General features: G+C 37.5%; 1 protein-coding gene across 2 annotated transcripts in view; it reads right to left on the bottom strand.

The window, feature by feature from the left end:
* Positions 1-16,307, bottom strand: part of LOC121417098 (serine/threonine-protein kinase greatwall-like) — a 30,679-nt gene extending 14,372 nt beyond the window's left edge. The window contains exons 1-6 of one of the 2 annotated variants that reach the window (XM_041610675.1): positions 16,180-16,307; positions 5,036-5,100; positions 4,346-4,541; positions 2,594-2,733; positions 1,304-1,392; positions 29-141 (exon numbers count right to left, since the gene is read on the bottom strand). In XM_041610675.1, coding sequence (XP_041466609.1) covers positions 29-141; positions 1,304-1,392; positions 2,594-2,733; positions 4,346-4,541; positions 5,036-5,100; positions 16,180-16,245 — 669 coding nt within the window. In that variant the 5' untranslated portion in view covers positions 16,246-16,307. Of the gene's footprint in view, positions 1-28; positions 142-1,303; positions 1,393-2,593; positions 2,734-4,162; positions 4,277-4,345; positions 4,542-5,035; positions 5,101-16,179 lie in introns of those variants that run through there. The other variant, XM_041610676.1, reaches the window with a different exon arrangement.
* Between the last annotated feature and the right edge of the window lie 3,316 nt (positions 16,308-19,623).

The following is a 19,623-nucleotide window of genomic DNA, read 5'->3' as shown; positions in this document are numbered from 1 at the left end:
ATGTGGGACTAAAGAAGTGTTGACTTACGAATGTTAGGTTGGTCGTTAGAGAGAGAACTTGTCCTGGTGTCCGATAGAAGGAATCTGTTCTCTGAGGCTTGACCACTGAGGGTGTACCGAGGATATCCGTTATGTTGATTTCTGAGAAATACAATATATTGTTTTCAGTCAAGCAAAAGAAAAAAAAGAGAGTGATTGCATTCATGAATATTGAAAGAAATACTTTAATAAATGAATAACAAAATAAAACAAACATACACATCAAGGTAATAGAAAGTAGTACTGTTGCGTTCTGAATCTGGGGTAATAATAAGTAAAATTCAAGTGATCTTTACATTGAAGCAGTGAAAGACAACTCACTCCCAATTCAAACCACTACTCAGATACATGTACATATATTGGTACCTCAACGGATCCTCTGCTTTTATACATGTAGATCCCATCCTTCAAAACAAATGTAATGCTAGGTGATCGAGCATTTGCTTGTGCAGCCCCTAAGCCCTGGAATAGCTTACGCCTGGTAGTTAGGGAAGCATCATCAGTAAACAACTTTAAATCAAAGCTCAAAACACATCTATTTAATTTGTTTAACAAATTTTCGGCATTACTCCTATTTGTTTAAGATCAGTATGCTCGATCTGTAATGAAAATCATAAGATCAGTATGCTCGATCTGTATGAAAATCATAAATTATAAGTCAGAAAAAATTGGAACCAGTGGGATTCGAACCTGCCATCTACTGCTTTCCGGGCAGCGACTCAACCACCAGGCTATTCTGGTTCACGGTTAAGCCACGATGAACTGGAATCCAAAATACCCTCGATCCTCTTCTTTCTGACTCATTACTATTCAAATGCCGTCCGCCGTGGACAATAGATAGTAAATTAGGAGGCTTTTAGTGGGTTCCAATTTTTTCTGACTTATAATTTATGATTTTCATACAGATCGAGCATACTGATCTTATGATTTTCATTACAGATCGAGCATACTGATCTTAAACAAATAGGAGTAATGCCGAAAATTTGTTAAACAAATTATAATCTCCTCCTATAAAAGCCTCCTAATTTACACATCTATTTAATTAATAACAAGCTTTTTAGGAGTCCTAAATAGTGCAGTAGAATAAATACTTAATGGATTAGTTTCGGCGCTCTGCAACTTTATATTATTGTTATTCATTTGATGAAATGTGGCCTCATTGCCTGGATACAAATACAAGCAACAACTCATTCAAAGTCATTTCTAAATTGTGTTCCCTTTTTTTTTAGATGAATGCAATATAGAAATGTTAGCAGTGACTTACTGTGATCCATTGATATCTTGGATAAGCCAAAGTCGGTGAGTTTAATATGGCCATCGTTTGAGATCAGCATGTTATCAGGTTTCAGATCCCTACAAAGAATGATATAGGAATAAACAAGGCATAAGCGATTTTGCATCCCGCCCACTTATGAAAATAACCAGAAAAATCATGATTTGCGAGGGCACGCAACAGAATTGTATCAAAACTACATTGTGGAATTACTAAAAATGACCTTTGGCCTTACCATGTGACCTCCGACTGCAGCAAAAATGCAGGTCCCCTAAGTACATCTACCATCCAAGTTTGGTTGAAAATTGACTCACGGTTGCGGAGTCATGTGTTTTAAGAGAGTCTTGCATGTAAAGTTTAATGTTGACCTGAAAATGGCCTTTGACATTTTATGACCTCCGACTGCAGCATAACATGCAGGTCCCCCAAGTCCATCTACATGTACCATCCAAATTTGGTTGAAAAGCGACTAATGGTTGTGGAGTTATGTGTCATTAGATTTGTGACGGACGGACGACATTTGGATCCCTACGTCTAATAATAAATTATAAATAAGGGCTACACTATTGCATGAGAGCGAAGTTGTCTAGTACCCAGGTTTTGAAACAGTGGCCCACAGGACACGAGTGGCCCGAGAGACAATTTAGTGCGTCCTGCCACAAAATAGCCTGTGAAAATATAATTCATGAAGAAAAAGTATCCGCCCAAATTCATGAGGATTGCAATGGACGACATGACTCCATATTTCCAGTGTAATGCTAGGGAAGGACAATTTTGCTCACATTAAGGCATGAGATGGCGTCAGATAACAGTGGCGGATCCAACCTGGTGCGCAAAAGGCATATGCCTCCTCAATCTTTTAAAAATTATCCATTCAACACATATGTCATATCTTGTGAATATTATGTCAAATCCTGTCACAAATTAAAATTCATTTCATTTAGAAAAAGTAAAAATTTATGTTTTTGTCTTATATTCTATTTTGGATATCTGCTAAATCAAAAAAAAATTAAAAATGATAAAAAATAAACAAATATTATTAACAATGATACTAACAGGGAATAATTTTGCTTTACAAATTTGAATAGCATTTTTGGTTATAAGAGAAAAGCTCTCAACTAAAGTAATGTACAGCCTATGTAAAAATATGCAATGCATAGTAGACTTTAAAAAAATTATGTGAAGCAAATTGATAAGCGATACCAGGAAAATTATTCACTGGATAATAATATAATAGTCATTATAATAATAATAATTAAAACAATAAACAAGTCAACAAACCTGTGAATAATATTGTGTTTATGGAGGTATTCCAGCGCCAGGACCACTTCGGCTGTGTACATCAGAGCAGTGCGTTCATCAAAATAGCCACAGACATGTAGGAGTGATTTCACATCACCACCAATTAAGTATTCCATAACCTGCAGATCAATTCAATGGGAGGTACGGATGACATAATTTAATCATACTCAATTTCTATTCAAATTCATTTTTTTAAAGTAGAAACATGGCCCTGGGAAGCAGCAGTGCTGCATGTGTTATTTTCCATAAGCAGCACCCCCTGGATATATGTTTAATAGGTATGATGAATAACAGAAATGTAAAAATGACCAAGACTTTTCTTTGTCCATTTTCTTTTTCCAAAAAGAAATCATCTTGTTGTTGTTTTTGTAGCAAAAACTTGTTTTTTGTAGCAAAAACTTGTTTTTTGTAATTGAAACTAGCACCCCCTTAAAATTTTTTTTTGTTAATCATTCCCAGCATAGTCGGCCCGTGACCCCCCCCCCCCCCCCTTTGAGAGGCAAGTTTGTGTGGTAAAAATCCCATTAAAACAGAAGTGTACCCCCCCCCTTCTTTTTTGCTTGTCAATTTTTTTTTTTTGGACGAAATACCCTTAATTTTTGTTTAAAACATTCTCTTTTTTATAGCTTGTCAAATTTTTCCTCGGGAAAATGTGCCCCCCCCCCCTGAAAAATCCTGGATCCGCCCTTGATTCCCAGGGCCCTTATTAGAGACAATGTCTGTATTTCTATTATTAGTTTGGATGTCACATATCACAGAATCAGCATACATCTTGTACACACTTAATTCATGCAGTAATGGTTAATATCTTTTTAATTTTTACAACACTAGAGAGAAGCAACAACCATTAACAGAACACTTACAATGTAATAAATTAACATGTCATATACAATCATAAAAAGAAAAAATTTTCACTATCTGGTCAATCCCCAATGGCAAAATACATACATCCATGCAATTGTAGTGTATTGTAACTGATAATGGTTAAATACATGAATTGATTTGAATTGAAAATTCATTACGTGAATGACACGAGAATACAGACATTGGTTAGTTTAGCTTTATTGCTTGGAAAGACCCAGCATCTTGCTAAAATACCATGCTTGTCTCGTTAATTTCTCAGCAATAATAACACATTTTTTTTACCAGAATCCATTGGACCAAATTTTGTACTTAAATATAGTCATAATCCGTGGTCATTAAACTGCATTGTGTTCAAACTAATTTTAGATTGGCAGTTACCACAACTGGCAAAAAAGCATTATATACCAAGCGCACAGAAGGCAAAAAAATATTTATATGCGAAGGCTACTTTCACAACTAACTGCCTAAAACTGCAATATTTGATAAGATTTGAAATTGCAATGAATTGAGATTTCCAGGTCCCCTTTTGTTACTTTCCAGGGATGTTTTGAGCATTTCGGGGGCTACATGTAAATCGCCTTTGACCCCATGTAATTTTTCTCCTGAGTCACCCTTTGAGTCACACTTTTAATCTCTTTGTGACACATACCTGAATTTGAGTTTGATCATAAGCATGAAACTCACCAAATAAATATATTTTGTTGTCTGTATGGAGGAGTAGAGATGAACGATGAAAGGAGTTTTTGAAAATTCATTACGTGAATGACACAAGAATACAGACATTGGTTAGTTTAAGCACATTGCTTGGAAAAAAGACCTGGCATATTGCTAAAATACCATGCTTTGTCTCCCCTATATGTAACTCACCAAATAAATATACTTCGTTGTCTGTATGGAGTAGTAGAGATGAACGATGAAGGGACTTTTGGAGAGGGCCAGTGCGTCCCTCTCTGCCGTCACCTGGGCGGCCATGTTCTTGTTGATCATATCTGATTTCTTCATAGCTTTGATGGCAAAGAGCTTCTCCTTCTCTCTTCCTTTGCGGTAGGCCAGGTACACCTTTCTATGGAAGTCAAGAAAATTCAATGGAAAAAATTTTCTCTGTAGGTAGTACAATATAATGGTTTATTCTGTACAATGATAATATTCATAACAAAAATGGAAAAGAAGAGATCAAATTCAGCAAGTAGAAAGAGGAAGGAGGCGAATGAAAGATGTGACCCCATAGAAAGAGAAAAAGTAAAATGATAGTAAAATCATTATATTCCATTTAATTATTTGAGAATTTCATAAATTAATGTTATATAGGCCTTTGCGAAAAATGAAGGAAATAAAATCAGGTCTGATAAATGGAAAGACAAAAACAAAATCATTTCTAGTTTCTTTAGCTACACTTCTAACTTGTAAGTCATAGACCTAATAGTATAACCCCCGCCCAAAAAATTTATAAATAATCATAATAAAAAATTATAATAATAAATAAATAATAAATGAATAAATAAATAAATAAAGAGATGAGATCGAATAAAATAAAACAATATAAATTTGAAAACTCACCCAAAAGCCCCTCTGCTGATTGGTTTAATGATGGAGAACTCATCAATGGTAGGAGCCTGATGCATCTGAAAAAATATAAGTTAAAAATAAGAATACAAAAACTTTTATACAAATAAGGTTTGAATTGTTAGCCCATAATACCAGTACATAAAAAAAAAATAATTCTTATAGAAAAGATTGAAATAATATACTAGACCTAATGCCAGGGACCCTGCTTCTCAAAACCAACAAGTTAGTTTAATATACATCAACCAATGAGTTAGCTCTTACTGAACCTTTTTTTAGAAAGGCTTTCTTTATACCTTTATACCTTTATACCGCATCTACTGGAAAAATACAGTTGTGTCTGCAGTCAAGTTTCCAGGTCTATCTTGTACTGTACGTTGTCTTCCTAGCTTGGATAAATCGCTATCTGTGCTATTTGTCCTTTGCTGTGCCAATGCAGTGACTAGTACTAATCCCATGCATGAGCATAATGCCATGCAGACCAAAACTTGTCTAGTTTTGTTTTGAAGTGATTGACTGTGGATGCTGTGACTACTTCAGCAGGCAAAGAATTCCAGTCGCTCACCGCTCTAACACTGAAGGTGTTTTGCCTCACGCTCAACCTACTCCTTTTCAGAAAAAGCTTGTAAGGATGACCACGGGTTGCTTGAGTGGAAGCTGATGTGAAGAACAGGTCTCTATTCACATCATCAATGCCGTGGATTATCTTATAGACTTGAATCATGTCACCTCTTCGTAGTGTGTACTTGATGGAAGGTAATTTCATTGCACGTAGCCTTCTGCCATAGTCCATTTCCTTCAGGGTTGGTACTAGCTTGGTTGCTCGTCGCTGGACTTTCTCAATAGCCTTCAGGTCAGAGGTATATCTTGGGTACCATATCCCATTTGCATATTCCAGAATTGGTCTCACAAGTGACTTGTATAACCTCTTGATGTTGTCTTTGTCTCTATGCACAAAGGTTCGTCGAATCGTAGCAAACACACGGTTTGCTTTCAAGACTGCACTGGCTACTTGGGAGTGGAATTTCAGTTGAGAGTCCATGATGACTCCCAAGTCTCTTTCCTCTGAAACTTCCTCCAGCATATCTCCATCTAGATGATACTGATGATGGGAATTTTGATGACCAAGATGGAGGTATCTGCACTTTGCTGTATTGAACTGAAGCTGCCACTTCTTGGACCACTTAGCTAAGTTGTCTAAGTCAGCTTGCAGCCTGTCACAGTCCTCCTCCATTCTGATCTCTCTGAACAGTTTGGTGTCATCAGCATATATCTTTACGATACTGCTAACTACCTCCGGCAGATCATTGATGAACACAACAAAGACCATCGGTCCGAGAACACTACCTTGAGGCACGCCACTTCTAACAGGTAACCATTGTGATGATTTTCCATTGATGACAACTCTCTGCCTGCGGTGAGTCAAGAAACTATAAAGCCATTTCTCTAGACTACCTGCTATACCATAAGATCTTAGCTTGCTCATTAGTCGTTCATGTGGCACAGAGTCGAAAGCCTTACAAAAGTCAAGGTAGATGGCATCGATTTCACATCCTTTATCAAGAGAGGCAGTCCACAATTCCATGACCTCTAGCAGTTGCGTAATACAAGACCTTCCTGGAAGAAATCCATGTTGTGCATCACACAATAAATCATTCTGAATTAGTTGCTTGAGGATGGCGTCACGCACAACAGATTCCATCACCTTGCTGATAACTGAGGTCAGGCTTATTGGTCTGTAGTTTTCCACTGCATCCTTCTTTCCTTTCTTGTGAATAGGTGTGATGTTAGCATCTTTCCATGATTGTGGAAGACATCCTTCTTTCAAGGACTTTCTGAAGATAAGCGCAAGAGGTATGCAAATTGTTCCAGCAGTTTCTTTGAGAACTCTGGGGTGAAATCCATCAGGCCCAGATGATTTTGAACACTTCAGTAATTTCAGTTTGTTCTTCACGGTACTTGTGGTAATGTCCAAATCGGTTAAGAGATTACCTTTGTGTCTGTCTACCAAAGTTGGGATCTGCTGCACATTTTCATTTGTAAATACACTGTTGAAAAAAGGTTAAAGAGTTCAGCTTTGTCCTCATCCTTCTCAGCAGTGATTCCGTCTTGATTTTTCTAGCTCGACACCCCTTAATTTTGACACCAGAAAGAGTAGACATGGAATAAAGCATTTTAAGTAAAATTAAAATATCACCTTATTTTTTAAGAGTCACACCATAACTGTAATTATTCTTTGAAATACACCTAGCAGAGTCTAGCCATAAACAATGGATACATCATGCTCATTAAAACCATGAAGGCAAGAACTCAGCTTAGACCTAACATTATGCCTTAGGAGCTATTAGAGCCATTGGATGGGGCCCGTTGCCTGTAATATACAGTAAAAACCCATGAAGAGTAACTTATAGGTATGCAAAATTCGGCACGTTAAGCTTTTCTGCTAACTTTTTAATTCTAAAATGTGGTATACCGTATGCACGTAGTAAGTGCGTAAAAGCTGTAAAATAACCTTTTACTGCCCTGCGATGATTTGGAACTTGTAATTTTGTGATGGAGAGTAAGTAATGAACTTTTTTTTAAATAATGAAATGTTTTTGAAATAATGAAATTTTCATGCGGGCGGTTTTGAGCATGCGCATGCGGGCGGTGGATGCAAATCTAAAACTTTCATTCTCTTGGCTGCATCACACACAATATCACTTGACATTGGATTCTAAAGGTAAGCCTAATTTAAATTTGGAGACCGCGCCTTTTCTTCTATTGCTCCACGCCTTTGCCTTGGAACTCCCTCCATTCTTCACTTCGTGAAATTGACAGCATAGTCTATATAGATAGGAACTCTTAAAACTCACTTGTTTCGGCAGATGTTTAGTGATTAACTTATTGCCTTGGATGAGCCTGAGCCTTTATGTTTTGACAGATATATGGTGCAATATAAATGCTGTGGTGTGGATCATCATCATCAAAATAAAGACAACATGCATTTGAACTGAAGTTTTACGACGTACGACTGTCTTCGAATTTTTATTATTATTAGGGTTACCAAAAGGAAAATCTAAGTTTTTAAATCTATGTTAAAAAGCATTGAAAAGTACCTCACCTGAATCAGCATACTCAAAAACCCCAAGTGAATGACTTTTGGTATATCAAAGAGATCTAATTATCTGTTAATCTGAGGCTAAATTAGGTCCGAATTGTGACAGTTTTTGTGTACAAATTTGTAGTTGAAATTTCGTCGACACGCATGCACAAAGCTCGGCACTGAACGAGGGATTGTGGGCGTGTCCTTTCTCGCCTCGGCCTATTGTTACCCAAATAACGAAAGTACGTTCATCGTCCCAGTTAGTCTCGGATCCGAGCTTATCCAAATACACAATGATTAAAAAACAACCCAAAAATAAAAAGAAGAGAAAAGAAGAAATAAACGGCTCAAATGCAGTCGTTTGGTGACGGATAGTATGCTCTGACATCTCGCTGATATAAGGATTAGACATGGCATAAGTTTTATGCTATGATAACTAAAGCATGGGGGGGGGGCGAGGGCACTCTGACTTTCAAAATTATTAATTCTTTAAACATCTATATCTAGACAAGGGAGGGTCCAGGATTTTCCAAAGGGGGGAGCATTATTATCTACGGCAGTCAAAAAAATTTAGGGGGGGCACCAAAATTTTTGACAAAAAAAGGTTATCAAAGGGGGGGGGGGCGAAAAAAAAAATTGCCCCAAAAAAGTAACGTCCCCCCATAGGCAGCGGGGGGGGGGGGGGTCGTGCCCCCCCCCTCTAATTTTGAGGTGGGGGACGATCGCCCCCCTAATTTTTTTGTTGATAACCTTTTCTTTTTTGCTTGTCAATTTTTTTTTTCGTGCGTGCCCCCTAAATTCCAGTGGACCCCCCTAAAAAAATCATGTGGTTTCCCCTAAAATTTGTGCTGATAAACTTTTTTGGGGGGATAGGGCTTGTCACTAAAGTTTGGTGCCCCCCCCCTCCCAAAATTTTGCTTTCCGCTGCCAATGGTCCCCACTTGAAATTTAGGGGGATAAGGCCTATGGAGGGCACATTTTCCCGATACAAATTTGATATGCCTTAAAAAATGCTTTTACCAAAAATGGAAAGTCCTTTCGTCCCTAAAAATTGACAAGCAAAAAATAGGGCCTATTAACAAATTACAATATTGGCTCTCGATAATTATGCCCCTTGGATCCACCAGTAATCTAAGGGGAATTTTTTTTTTATAGTTTTGATATGGCTACCTTCTCGGAGGGCGTCCTCGCCGCGGTAGCTGGATAGTGCTGCAAAAGAGTAGGCTTTATACTTCTTTTGCAGCATTAACTGACACTCCGAGACTTATAATTTTACCTTATACTTAAAAAATGAATGATACAAAATAAAACATAAACACTTGTTTTTAGAGTAAGTTGATGTAAAAATATATTCAGTCTGGGGCCATTGGCGTAGCAACGGTGGGCCGGGGGCATCTGCCCCCCTGAGATTTGGGGCCCCCTCCCCAGGTCCCCCCCAGAAAAAATTGGAAGAGAAAAAAAAGTAAAGAAAAAAGGGAGAAAGAAGAAATAAAAAGGAAAAGAAGTAGAAAGACAGAAGAAAAAAGAAGAGAAAAATAAGGAGGAAGACGAGTGAATGAAATAATGTGAGGGGAAGACTTGCAATTTTTAAAAAATCTTTTCATGTTACTATATAAAATTTTTGCTGGCGCTTTGCGCCATAATTGCCTGTTCGATGGGATTCATATCTTTCTCAATAGGCTGATGTGGAGCAAGTTTTGAAGTCAATATGCAACACATATTTTAGCTCGGACATCGAGCTTTCATTATTTTTTTTCATTTACAAATTTAATTGCTCTGTAAAATGTCCGTTTTATGGTCTACATTATCAGCATTTTAAGCTCATGCTGCGTGGTCACATTGTTTGATTTGCCAAGTTCATATTGTCTACGGGTATTCCATAATGTTCATTCCATTCAACAATTCAGAATGCCCAGAATTTAGGTCTGAATATAAAACATGCGCGATAGCGTGCACGTTCTTTATTTAAAATGTACTTAAATTATTCAGTTTTACATCAGAATATCAATAATTGTCTGCTCACGCTTCACGATCGCATTATTAATGATACCCAATTGACTATATCCTATTTATGACTTACAAAATATGAATAGAGTGTCCCGCTTTTAGGTCTAAAATCTCAGTTATCTTTCTCTCGCGCTTCGCGCTCGCATCAATTGTTTAGTTAAATACCTATCGGCTATCCCATTAATTAATACAAAAAGTGCTCAGAATGATCACGTTTTTTTAGGTCGGAATGTCAAAAAATTTGCTCGCGCTTCGAGCTCGCATTATTGAAATATATACCGTCTTCATGGGTAACTGTAAGCAGTCCTTAACAGGTCTCTTTTCGATAAGGCTAGAACAGTTGATAAAAATTTATGTTCAAGCTTGGGGGTACATACGAATCTTGTTGAGGATCACACATAACATTGCCCAGAAAATTAAATTTCAGGAAAAATACATTAAAGTATAAAAAAAAAATCGCTCGCGCTTCGCGCTCGCACTTTTATGAGATTATTTTATGTTTATGTTGTTTTATAAGAATAAAACTAACAAGTGACTGATATAGGTGAAGATAATTTCGGGCCCCATCCCCTATTGGCGAAATTCGGATCTCTTGTGGACACATACACACCCCCTGAAAAAGCAAGGACCCTGGAAAAAAATCCTAGCTACACCACTGTCTGGGGCATGGAGACTTGGAACTGTGCCCCATATCACTGTGCTTGCCTCGCTCGATTTGTATCATAAAAAAAATGTTTCCACATTAAAATACAGATCTAAGTACAATGGCCAGAAATGTTAGTACGAATAAGCTAGCAGAATTTGTATCATACCACCCATATAATTGAACGCCAACGAAGGCGTTTCTAAAACCTGTTTGTTTTATCCTACTTTTCCACTAAGATCTATCCCTTTTGCGTGTCACATGAAAGTAGTTTTGTGTGCAGATCTATAGCGTACCGGTAGGACCACATGCAGTCATTAATAGGTCTCTAATTTTTTTCAACAAATGATGTCTCACTCACGCTTTCTTTAAAATTAATAAATTAGAGTCCTTGTATATGGTCCTGGGAAGTGGGGTGCTCGGGTTGTGACCCCCAAGATTTTTTTTTTTTTTAGCTGGTGGTGCGTTTTTTTTTGTACACGTACGACAGGGGGAGTGGAGCAAAGTTGAAAGTGGGGAAACAGAAAAGGGGCACTTTTTAGTGATTTTTTAAAGTGGGGGCATTGAGCTCCCACCTATCCCCAGGATCGCCGCCCCTGAACCAGAAGCACCATCCCCTGGAAATCAGTTTAGTATGATATTCGACCAAAATCAACTTATCTTTAGAGAGATAATTTCTTTCCCTTGGCTTTTTTTTCAAAGCCAGCAACCCCTTTAAAAGATATCTCCTCGGGCAATCCTCATGATTATCTAAAAAAATAGTGACGGATGTATACCTGGTAATCATATTACTAGCAGTGGCGGTATTGCCACCCCCTCCCAGTTTTTTTTTTTCAAGTAGTTTAAAACAGAAAGAAGAATGACATTGATTTTTGTACCGCATTATATTTCATTAATAATTTCATTGGTAGAAACACACACACAAAATTCAAAATTTCATGTTTAGCCCCTTTTTCAAAACTATTCCGCGGCTCCTTGAAGAATGGAGAGATGGATGAAAGGAGAGAAACAAATAGGATGAAGGGGTTGATTCAGCTTTCGTCAAGGGGGGGGGGCGAATTCTTTTTTCACCCGTATTTTTCCCCAAGCGGCCGCGCGAAGATGATTTATATTTGTTTCTTTGAAGAAATGTTACTTTTTAGCTTTTGTCTTATAAATCAACATAGATATATAACCCTTTTTATTTAGTGCCAGCGCAAAGCGCGAGCTAATTCATTGAAATAATTATTTTTTGATCCACAAACTTTGAAATTTCTGGGCAATGTTTATCATGAAAAAAAATGTTTATGCAACTAAACAATTACTAAGAACGCAAAGCGCAAGCAGAATTGACATCATATATAGGCACTTTTTGTAACTTAAACAGGATAGGTACGCAACTCAGCAACTGATGCGAAGCGCGATCACAAAATTTGAAGATTTAGACCTAAAAACGAGACATGTCTATTCGTGTCTTTTTACATCATGCAAGGAAAGGATTTTTTGCCCGGGGATTTTTGTATACGTTTCGAACTGATCAAAAAGGTACCTGTTAAGGACTATTTCACTTAATGGAGACGTTACTTCAACAATAAAATAATGCAAGCGCGAAGGGCGAGCCCGGCGATTTTTTTTGGACTCTTCTAAATAAAAAATGGAAAATTTAAATCAGTTATTGTGACCATGAACAGGATCGTCGCTATAAAACAATTAATGCGAGCGCCAAGCCCGAGCAGAAAAAAAATCGAGATTTAGACCTAAAAAATGGGACACTCGATTCATGTGTTGTACATCATGAAAAGGATGAGTAATAGGGGTTCCTCCTACATTAAAAATGCGAGCACAAAGCGCTAACATAATTTTGTTTTTCTGAAACTGGATAATAATTATTGAAATACTAACAAGTTGAGTATCTGGATAAACATGCGCGCGCGTGTTTCCGATTTATGCCTACAATCTAGGCATTCTGAATATATATTTAATATACGAAAATCCAAGCGAGCACGAAGCGCGTCCTTAAAATATTTGATATTCCGATCTGAAAAAAGGATAGATTTCAGATCAAGTACTTTGTGAGGTGCATTTGGATCGCACTTAATAAAGAGCTGATATAGATTTGACAAAGGATCGGACCTGAAAGTGATGAATATTTTTCTATTCCTCTTGCTAAGCGCGAGATGAAACAAAATGGACAATTTAACCATTAAAATTAATATCTGATCTATTAATGCCTAACGACTTACCTATTCAAGCACGCACGCTCAATGCTAACTGATATAAGATTTTGAGAAATTTATGAAATAGGGCCTTCATGAAGAGTGTAGGTAGTCCACAAATGAAATAATGCTCTAGGGCACAGCGTGAGCTAAAAATGTTGATACTCAGATCATAAGACAAATATTTTACAAAGCACTTTTTTATTGATTCGTGATACCTCGGTCACATTTTTTTCTAAGGCGAGTAGAAAACAGTTGTATTAAACATTTTTTGTGTGTGCCAGCTAAATATTGGTGGTTTCAATAAAAAAGAATGAAATGGCTGTTTCGACTTTCCGCACGGCCGCCGTACAAGCAAATGTGACCGAGGTATAAATAAAAAAAATAATAATGAAAGTTCAATGTTCTATAGCTGACTGTAGAGTATATGTTTTGTATTTTGACTGCAAAGCTTGAAATGTCAAGCTGATATATATCAGCTATTGAGCAATATGTACTCATCGAAAATGAGCAATGCGAGTGCGAAGCGCGAGCGAAAATGTCAATTTTGCATGTTTTTTTTTTAAATCATCAAAGTCTATCCCCTCCCTAATTTTATTCACTTTTCTCCCTACCACTTCCCCTCTTCCTTTTCCCCTCTCTTTTCCTTCTGTTTCTTCTTCCTTTCTTAATTTTTTGGCCAACGGGGTGGGGGGTGACCGGCCCCCTGATCCCTTCTTTGGTAGCGATTGTGAAAGCATTTGAATTATTCACCTCACAGTGCATGTTAAACGGGGAAAATAGGAAATGGCTAATTTTGAAAATCATTAATGTGATGGAGCCCTATTCAAGTTTATTTTCATCTATATACACCTTGACAGGGGCTGATCCAGGATTTTCAAAAGTTGAGGCATTCAATACAAAAAAATAAACAAGACCTAGTATACTAGACCCCCCCCCCTTTAATAGGTGAAATTTGCTAGGAAAAAAAATCATCAAAAGTTGAAAAATAAGTCCTCACTTGAGAATGAACGACAAAATCCACTAACAAATATTTGATATATTACGGGAGGGGGCACCTTTATTTTTCTCCCCTTTCCTTATTCCTCATCCATTCCATAGGCAGATCCAGGTGCCGGACCCAATTATGGGCGGCGGCACCCCCTCCTACTGGCGGTGCGAAAAATAAAAAGAAAGGTATATCATGCTGTTTTGTTAAAGAAAAAAAAATCGGTTTTTTAACGGCGCCGATCGGGGAGAAAAATTGTAGCCACCCCCCATTAGCAAAATTTTGATCTACACTGGGTATTTGTCTGTCGTACCTCTGAGTAAATGAAACAAAAAAAATCAACAAATCACCGTTGCACTATAGTACTAAAATTTTTGCGAGTCTTTATTTTTTAAATATTTTTGTTTATTAATAATGGAGGTTCGCATCCCGAGAATGTGAAATGAAAAAAAAAAAGAAAAAAAGTGCACTTAATAGGAAACACTAAACGTCCTTTTCAATTCCAATTAACTTAAAGTCCTTTAAATAAAAAAAAACAAGCATCATTTTTTATACCTTAACTTGTTCATCACGAATACAATGAAACCGATAATTATTTGCTTTGTTTTCGATTAATCTTTATATCATTAATTCACTTAAAATAAAATTCAAACATAAACAGGAAAACAGCACAGAAAATAATATAAAAAATGAATTGCAGTTGTATAAAACATCAGAGAAAATAACATGACAGCTAAATTCTATCTCGACAGGCACACTGTTCATTCGACCATAAAACAATCGCGCTGTTCCACTCTTTGTATACCCACAACTCTATCAGTATTGTTTCATCTTCATATGTCCTCAATGGCAAGGACACCAGCATAATAAATTCACTTCAAATAACATTCATACATACATATACAGGAAAATATCAAAGAAAATAATATAACAAATCAATTGCAGTTGTATAAAACATGGAAGAAAATAACATGGCAGATGAATTTTATCTCGACAGGCACACTAATTCATTCGATCATGAAACGATCGCGCTGTTTCACTCATTGTACACGCGCAACTCTATCTGAATTGTTTCATCTGTCCTCAGTGCGGCAAACACTAGCAGTGATGATAAGTGCACAAGTTGCAGTTGGACGTGCGCGGAGAATGAATTAAATTCGGCGGCTGAGTCAAGTCTACAAGTCACCAACGAACTTCACGATAGACCACGCCTACTTGCCGAGGTAACCAACGTTGATTGACGGCCCATTTAGTTTTTTGAGTAGTAGGAAAAAGTGCAGGCATGTATAAACTTCATTTTAATTTGAATTCATTCAAAAAAAGCATTTTTCTTCTAATATAGATGTTTCCAAAATATTCCATGTGTAAAACATAATTTTTAAAACATTTATTGCTATATTTTTGTAATGAAAAAAGGATTTCTTACGCAACAACAAGTATGATATGTGTGGGCAAGAGAACTACCGTTTTAGTCATAAACCATATTTTTTATGATTTTATTGTGAGCCTACTCAAAGGATTTTCGTTTATTTTTTATGAATTTCTAGACCATGTTCAACAGCGCCATCTCGAGCTTGCAATAATGCATGCGATCGCACGCATTTTTCTCCATAGCGAATACACGCGACGATAATCGTGGATTTCTCGTGGATTTAACCTCCAAACGTCACTTTCGATACCACATGAAGGTAAGACACTTCATCCCACATTAGTCAAATTTAATATAGACAACAACGAGCCTAAAATTTGTAACTAGGATGAACTAATTTGCTGAGGAAAAGCATTTCAATGCTCATTTTTGCCATCGAGAACAGACGATGGGTGGCAATGCGCACGATTTACGCACTTGCAATTGGCTTTTCATTTGCCCATAGGCTTTTTGCTCATTGGATCGGCCGACCTTTTGGTAACCCTATTATTATCATTTTTTGTGTTCTTTGACTTGGAAACTATTACCAAACGTGATTACAAATTTGTCTTGAGACTTGAGTCTGAGCTTTGTAGAACTGTTAATGATATTCTTTTAAATAGGAATGAAATAGGTCTTGCAGGTAATTTCATTTTTAAAGAAAAAAAATGTTCGGTCTTGCCAGCCACACACATCGCAACGCATGGGACCGAACTTGTTTCTCAATCTCAGACTCAAGCATTCATATGATGTACCGGTACATAATTATAACATTTTAAAAGCATTTCATAGCATGAAAATGGCATACATACCTGTGAATCTGTCTTGGTCAACTCAGAATTTACATTTGACGATGATGGTGACAACATATTGGTCATTTTTCTCTCTCTTGTGAAGGGATTTTCAAGTTTGCCGCTGCTTCACAGTGGCCGTGTTTTCTTTTTTTAATCTGTTCAATTCTATCGATCTTCCTCGATCGAGAGAGGGCGTGTACAAAATACCGTACTATACAGTGCGTCCCAGAAAAAACGAAACCGAGATTTAGCGATCATTTATCATTACTTAATCATGAATAGAATAGACAAATGACCTACCAATTTAAAGCTTAGAATCTCCTCTTTCATCTGATATTACTTAGGTTATTTCTTATTCACGCATGAGTGAGCAAAAACAATATGAAGAAAGGATACCAAAAACTCATTTGGCGGGGGGTATCTGGGTTTCAAAAAGAAAACCACATTTCTGAAAAGTTCAATATCTGCTCTTTAATTTGGTACCTCAATTACAGAAAATGGTCAAGAAATAAAAAAAGTTCTGTTCATTTGAAATAAGGCTTGTATTTCCATAATAAGATAAACGTGCTTTCACCGGGTTCCCACAGAAGCTATCGCATGGTGAACAAAAGGTGCATGGCTGATCGTCAACAAAACGGAGTGTCGAGTGAGTTTGAACGCCAGCCTAGAGAACCTCTTCATTTTATGAAATTATTGAAATTCAAGCCTTATTTCAAATGAGCAGATATCTGTTATATCTTGACCATTTTCTGTAATTTAGGTATCAAATTAAAAAGCAGGTATTGAACTATTCAGAAATGTGGTTTTCTTTTTGAAACCCAGATACCCCCCGCCAAATGCGTTTTTGATATCCTTTCTTCAAATTGTCTTTGCTCACTCATGCGTGAATGAGAAATAATCTAAGTAATATCAGATGAAAGAGGAGATTCTAAGCTTTAAATTGGTACGTCATTTGTTTGTTTTATTTATGATTAAGTAATGATAAATGATCGCTAAATCTCGGCTTCGTTTTTTTCTGGGACGCACTGTATATCGGGTATTTTGTTTTACCTGTTGAACATGTACAGGGGCATCGATTTTTTATTTTGTACCATTAATTGTTACAAAAAAACAGTCGCATTGTCTTATCCCATGTATGTAGCCTATTTCATGGAACTTGCCCTTAATCAATGCTTATTTTTCATCTCTTTCTATATTACATTTCTCAATCTTAATTTACCTTTCCATAGGCTAAATTTAGTTGCACTGAGATTTGGGGAGCCATAAAAATATAGATTTTTTTTTACTTATTGTTTTTCTGAGTGAAAATGCCCCCTTTTGGAAAAATTTGAATCTGTTCCTGCCTCTTTTTCCCGAATTATAACAAATAGTAAGAGGACGCTGTTTTTTATTGTTTTTTTACAGGTTTTTATTGAAAAACTTAGGCCTATAGGTTAGCCGAGCATTTCAGTAGAAGACGATAAATATTACGGTTATCCCTCCAACTATTCTGATCAATCATGGATTTTAGTTCCGTGAATGATACTTAGGGGGGGGGGGGTCGATTGATATGTGAAGATTACCTTGTTATAGCTACGTCGTCTTCCTTTATTATTTGTATTATCAGTTTTGTATTGTTATATCGATACACCTAATTTAAAAGCGGCGTGCCAATTAATTTCATAATGCAACCGTTGCAAAAAAAAAATCATTATTAGGACGTCGGATTAACATTATTTTTTTTTGAAGGTGATTATCTGAATAATTGCGCCGCCGCTAAAATGTTTTGATTCCATTTTGATTTTTCATTTTTTTCTTAACAATACCAATAATAGCGGTATATTCACCCAGGGTCTTTAGTTCCGAAAACTGTTCTCCCCGCGGGCCCTGCTATTATTACCCCGGCTTTATATAGCTGGGCAGTGTCTAGGCGCTCAAGGAATTAATCCTACCGGGTACTTATTAACCTCACCTGGGTCGAGTGTAGCACTCTTTAAAAACACAAAGGGCAACTTGAGGAAGGAAGAATGGATGGCCGGAGGAGTGGAAACGGCGACCGGGGGGTGGCAGCACTTTCCACCAATAAACGCTGTCCCCTTTCGGCCCTTTCGAGCGTGTTTCTCCGGCCCTTACCCGGCCGGCCCTTCATACTGTGTTTTGGGCAATACATTTCTATCTCGCCGATTGCAGGCATATATTGTATATAGCACAAATGGGAAAATTAGGAAGGTGACAACAATATTTGAGGCCTAAATTGAGACGAGCTTTGCCGAGGCCATCATAGCCTATTGCAATTGGTGGCCTTTTGGATTAATCTAGGCACTGCTAAAACATTGCCATAAGGGATATCGAAGGCTGATTCAGGTATTGGCCTATATTAGTGAGATAGGCCTGGTACGATTGACACATAGAAATGTCAACAGTTTTTTTTGCGATTGATCTTGAAGTAAATACACCCCCCAAAAAGGGAAAATATCTGATAACAGCTAGGCGACATGTATTTCGGGAAACACTATTATATTGAGCTTTTTTAATCGTCAGATTTTTAAAGGGAAAGTGATTCGAGAATAGCGGCTATAAGTTTGACCTTCTTTTTTTTCAGGGGGGGGGAGGGGCCTGGCTCTTAATTGTATAATAATAATAATAATAATATAGGGTATTATTGCGCACATATCCACCCTGTTGGGTGCTCAAGGCGCTCCTATATTACCCAGCTAAGCTAGGCGTCCATGGCGCACACAACTTTTTAAGGAATTACTTCCTACCGGTACCCATTTACCTCACCTGGGTTGAGTGCAGCACATTGTGGATCAGTTTCTTGCTGAAGGAAATTACGCCATGGTTTGGATTCGAACCCACGACCCTCTGTTTCTAAGTCCGAAGACTAATCCACTGGGCCACAACGCTCCATAGGCGGGGGTGCTCATGCAGGCCGGTGAATGACTAAAATGGTGTGATGAAGCAAGCAGGGGACAATCCCCTGGAAATCAGATTGGTATACTAAAATATAGAAATTACTTGACTCCCCCACCCCCCCCCCAAAAAAAAAAACACATCTCGATTTTAGAGTGATAACCTTTACTTTTGCTTGTCATTTAAAAAAAAAAAAAACCGTTCCGTATCATGAGGTGTGGAGGGGGGGGGGGGGGTGTTTGTCTGAAAACGTGAGCAGCGGCGCTAGCGCATATCCTAGTCTACAGGCCCAGACCTTTTTATTTCTTTATTCGATTACGAGTAGTGCATAATAAAGCAGAGTCTGAAATAGTGAGACTAGATTCACCTCTCACAAGGCACTGTTGCTGTCTCTTTTAGAGACAGAGAGAGGTTTGGAGAAGAAGGGGCGGGGGAGACTCGATCAGACATGAAAATCGTATTTGATTCGAGTCTGTTCAAATGCTCGCAGACTACGGTACCGGTACGCACTGATGATACAAGCATTCGTGATGTCTGATGAATCGCTAACTTATTTTCGAAGGATTATTT

The sequence above is a fragment of the Lytechinus variegatus genome, chromosome 6 (genome assembly GCF_018143015.1).
Source record: "Lytechinus variegatus isolate NC3 chromosome 6, Lvar_3.0, whole genome shotgun sequence".
In the NCBI taxonomy this organism is placed as follows: domain Eukaryota; kingdom Metazoa; phylum Echinodermata; class Echinoidea; order Temnopleuroida; family Toxopneustidae; genus Lytechinus; species Lytechinus variegatus.
The sequence above is the reverse complement of the archived record's forward strand: the minus strand, read 5'-3'. Positions and strand labels throughout refer to the sequence as shown.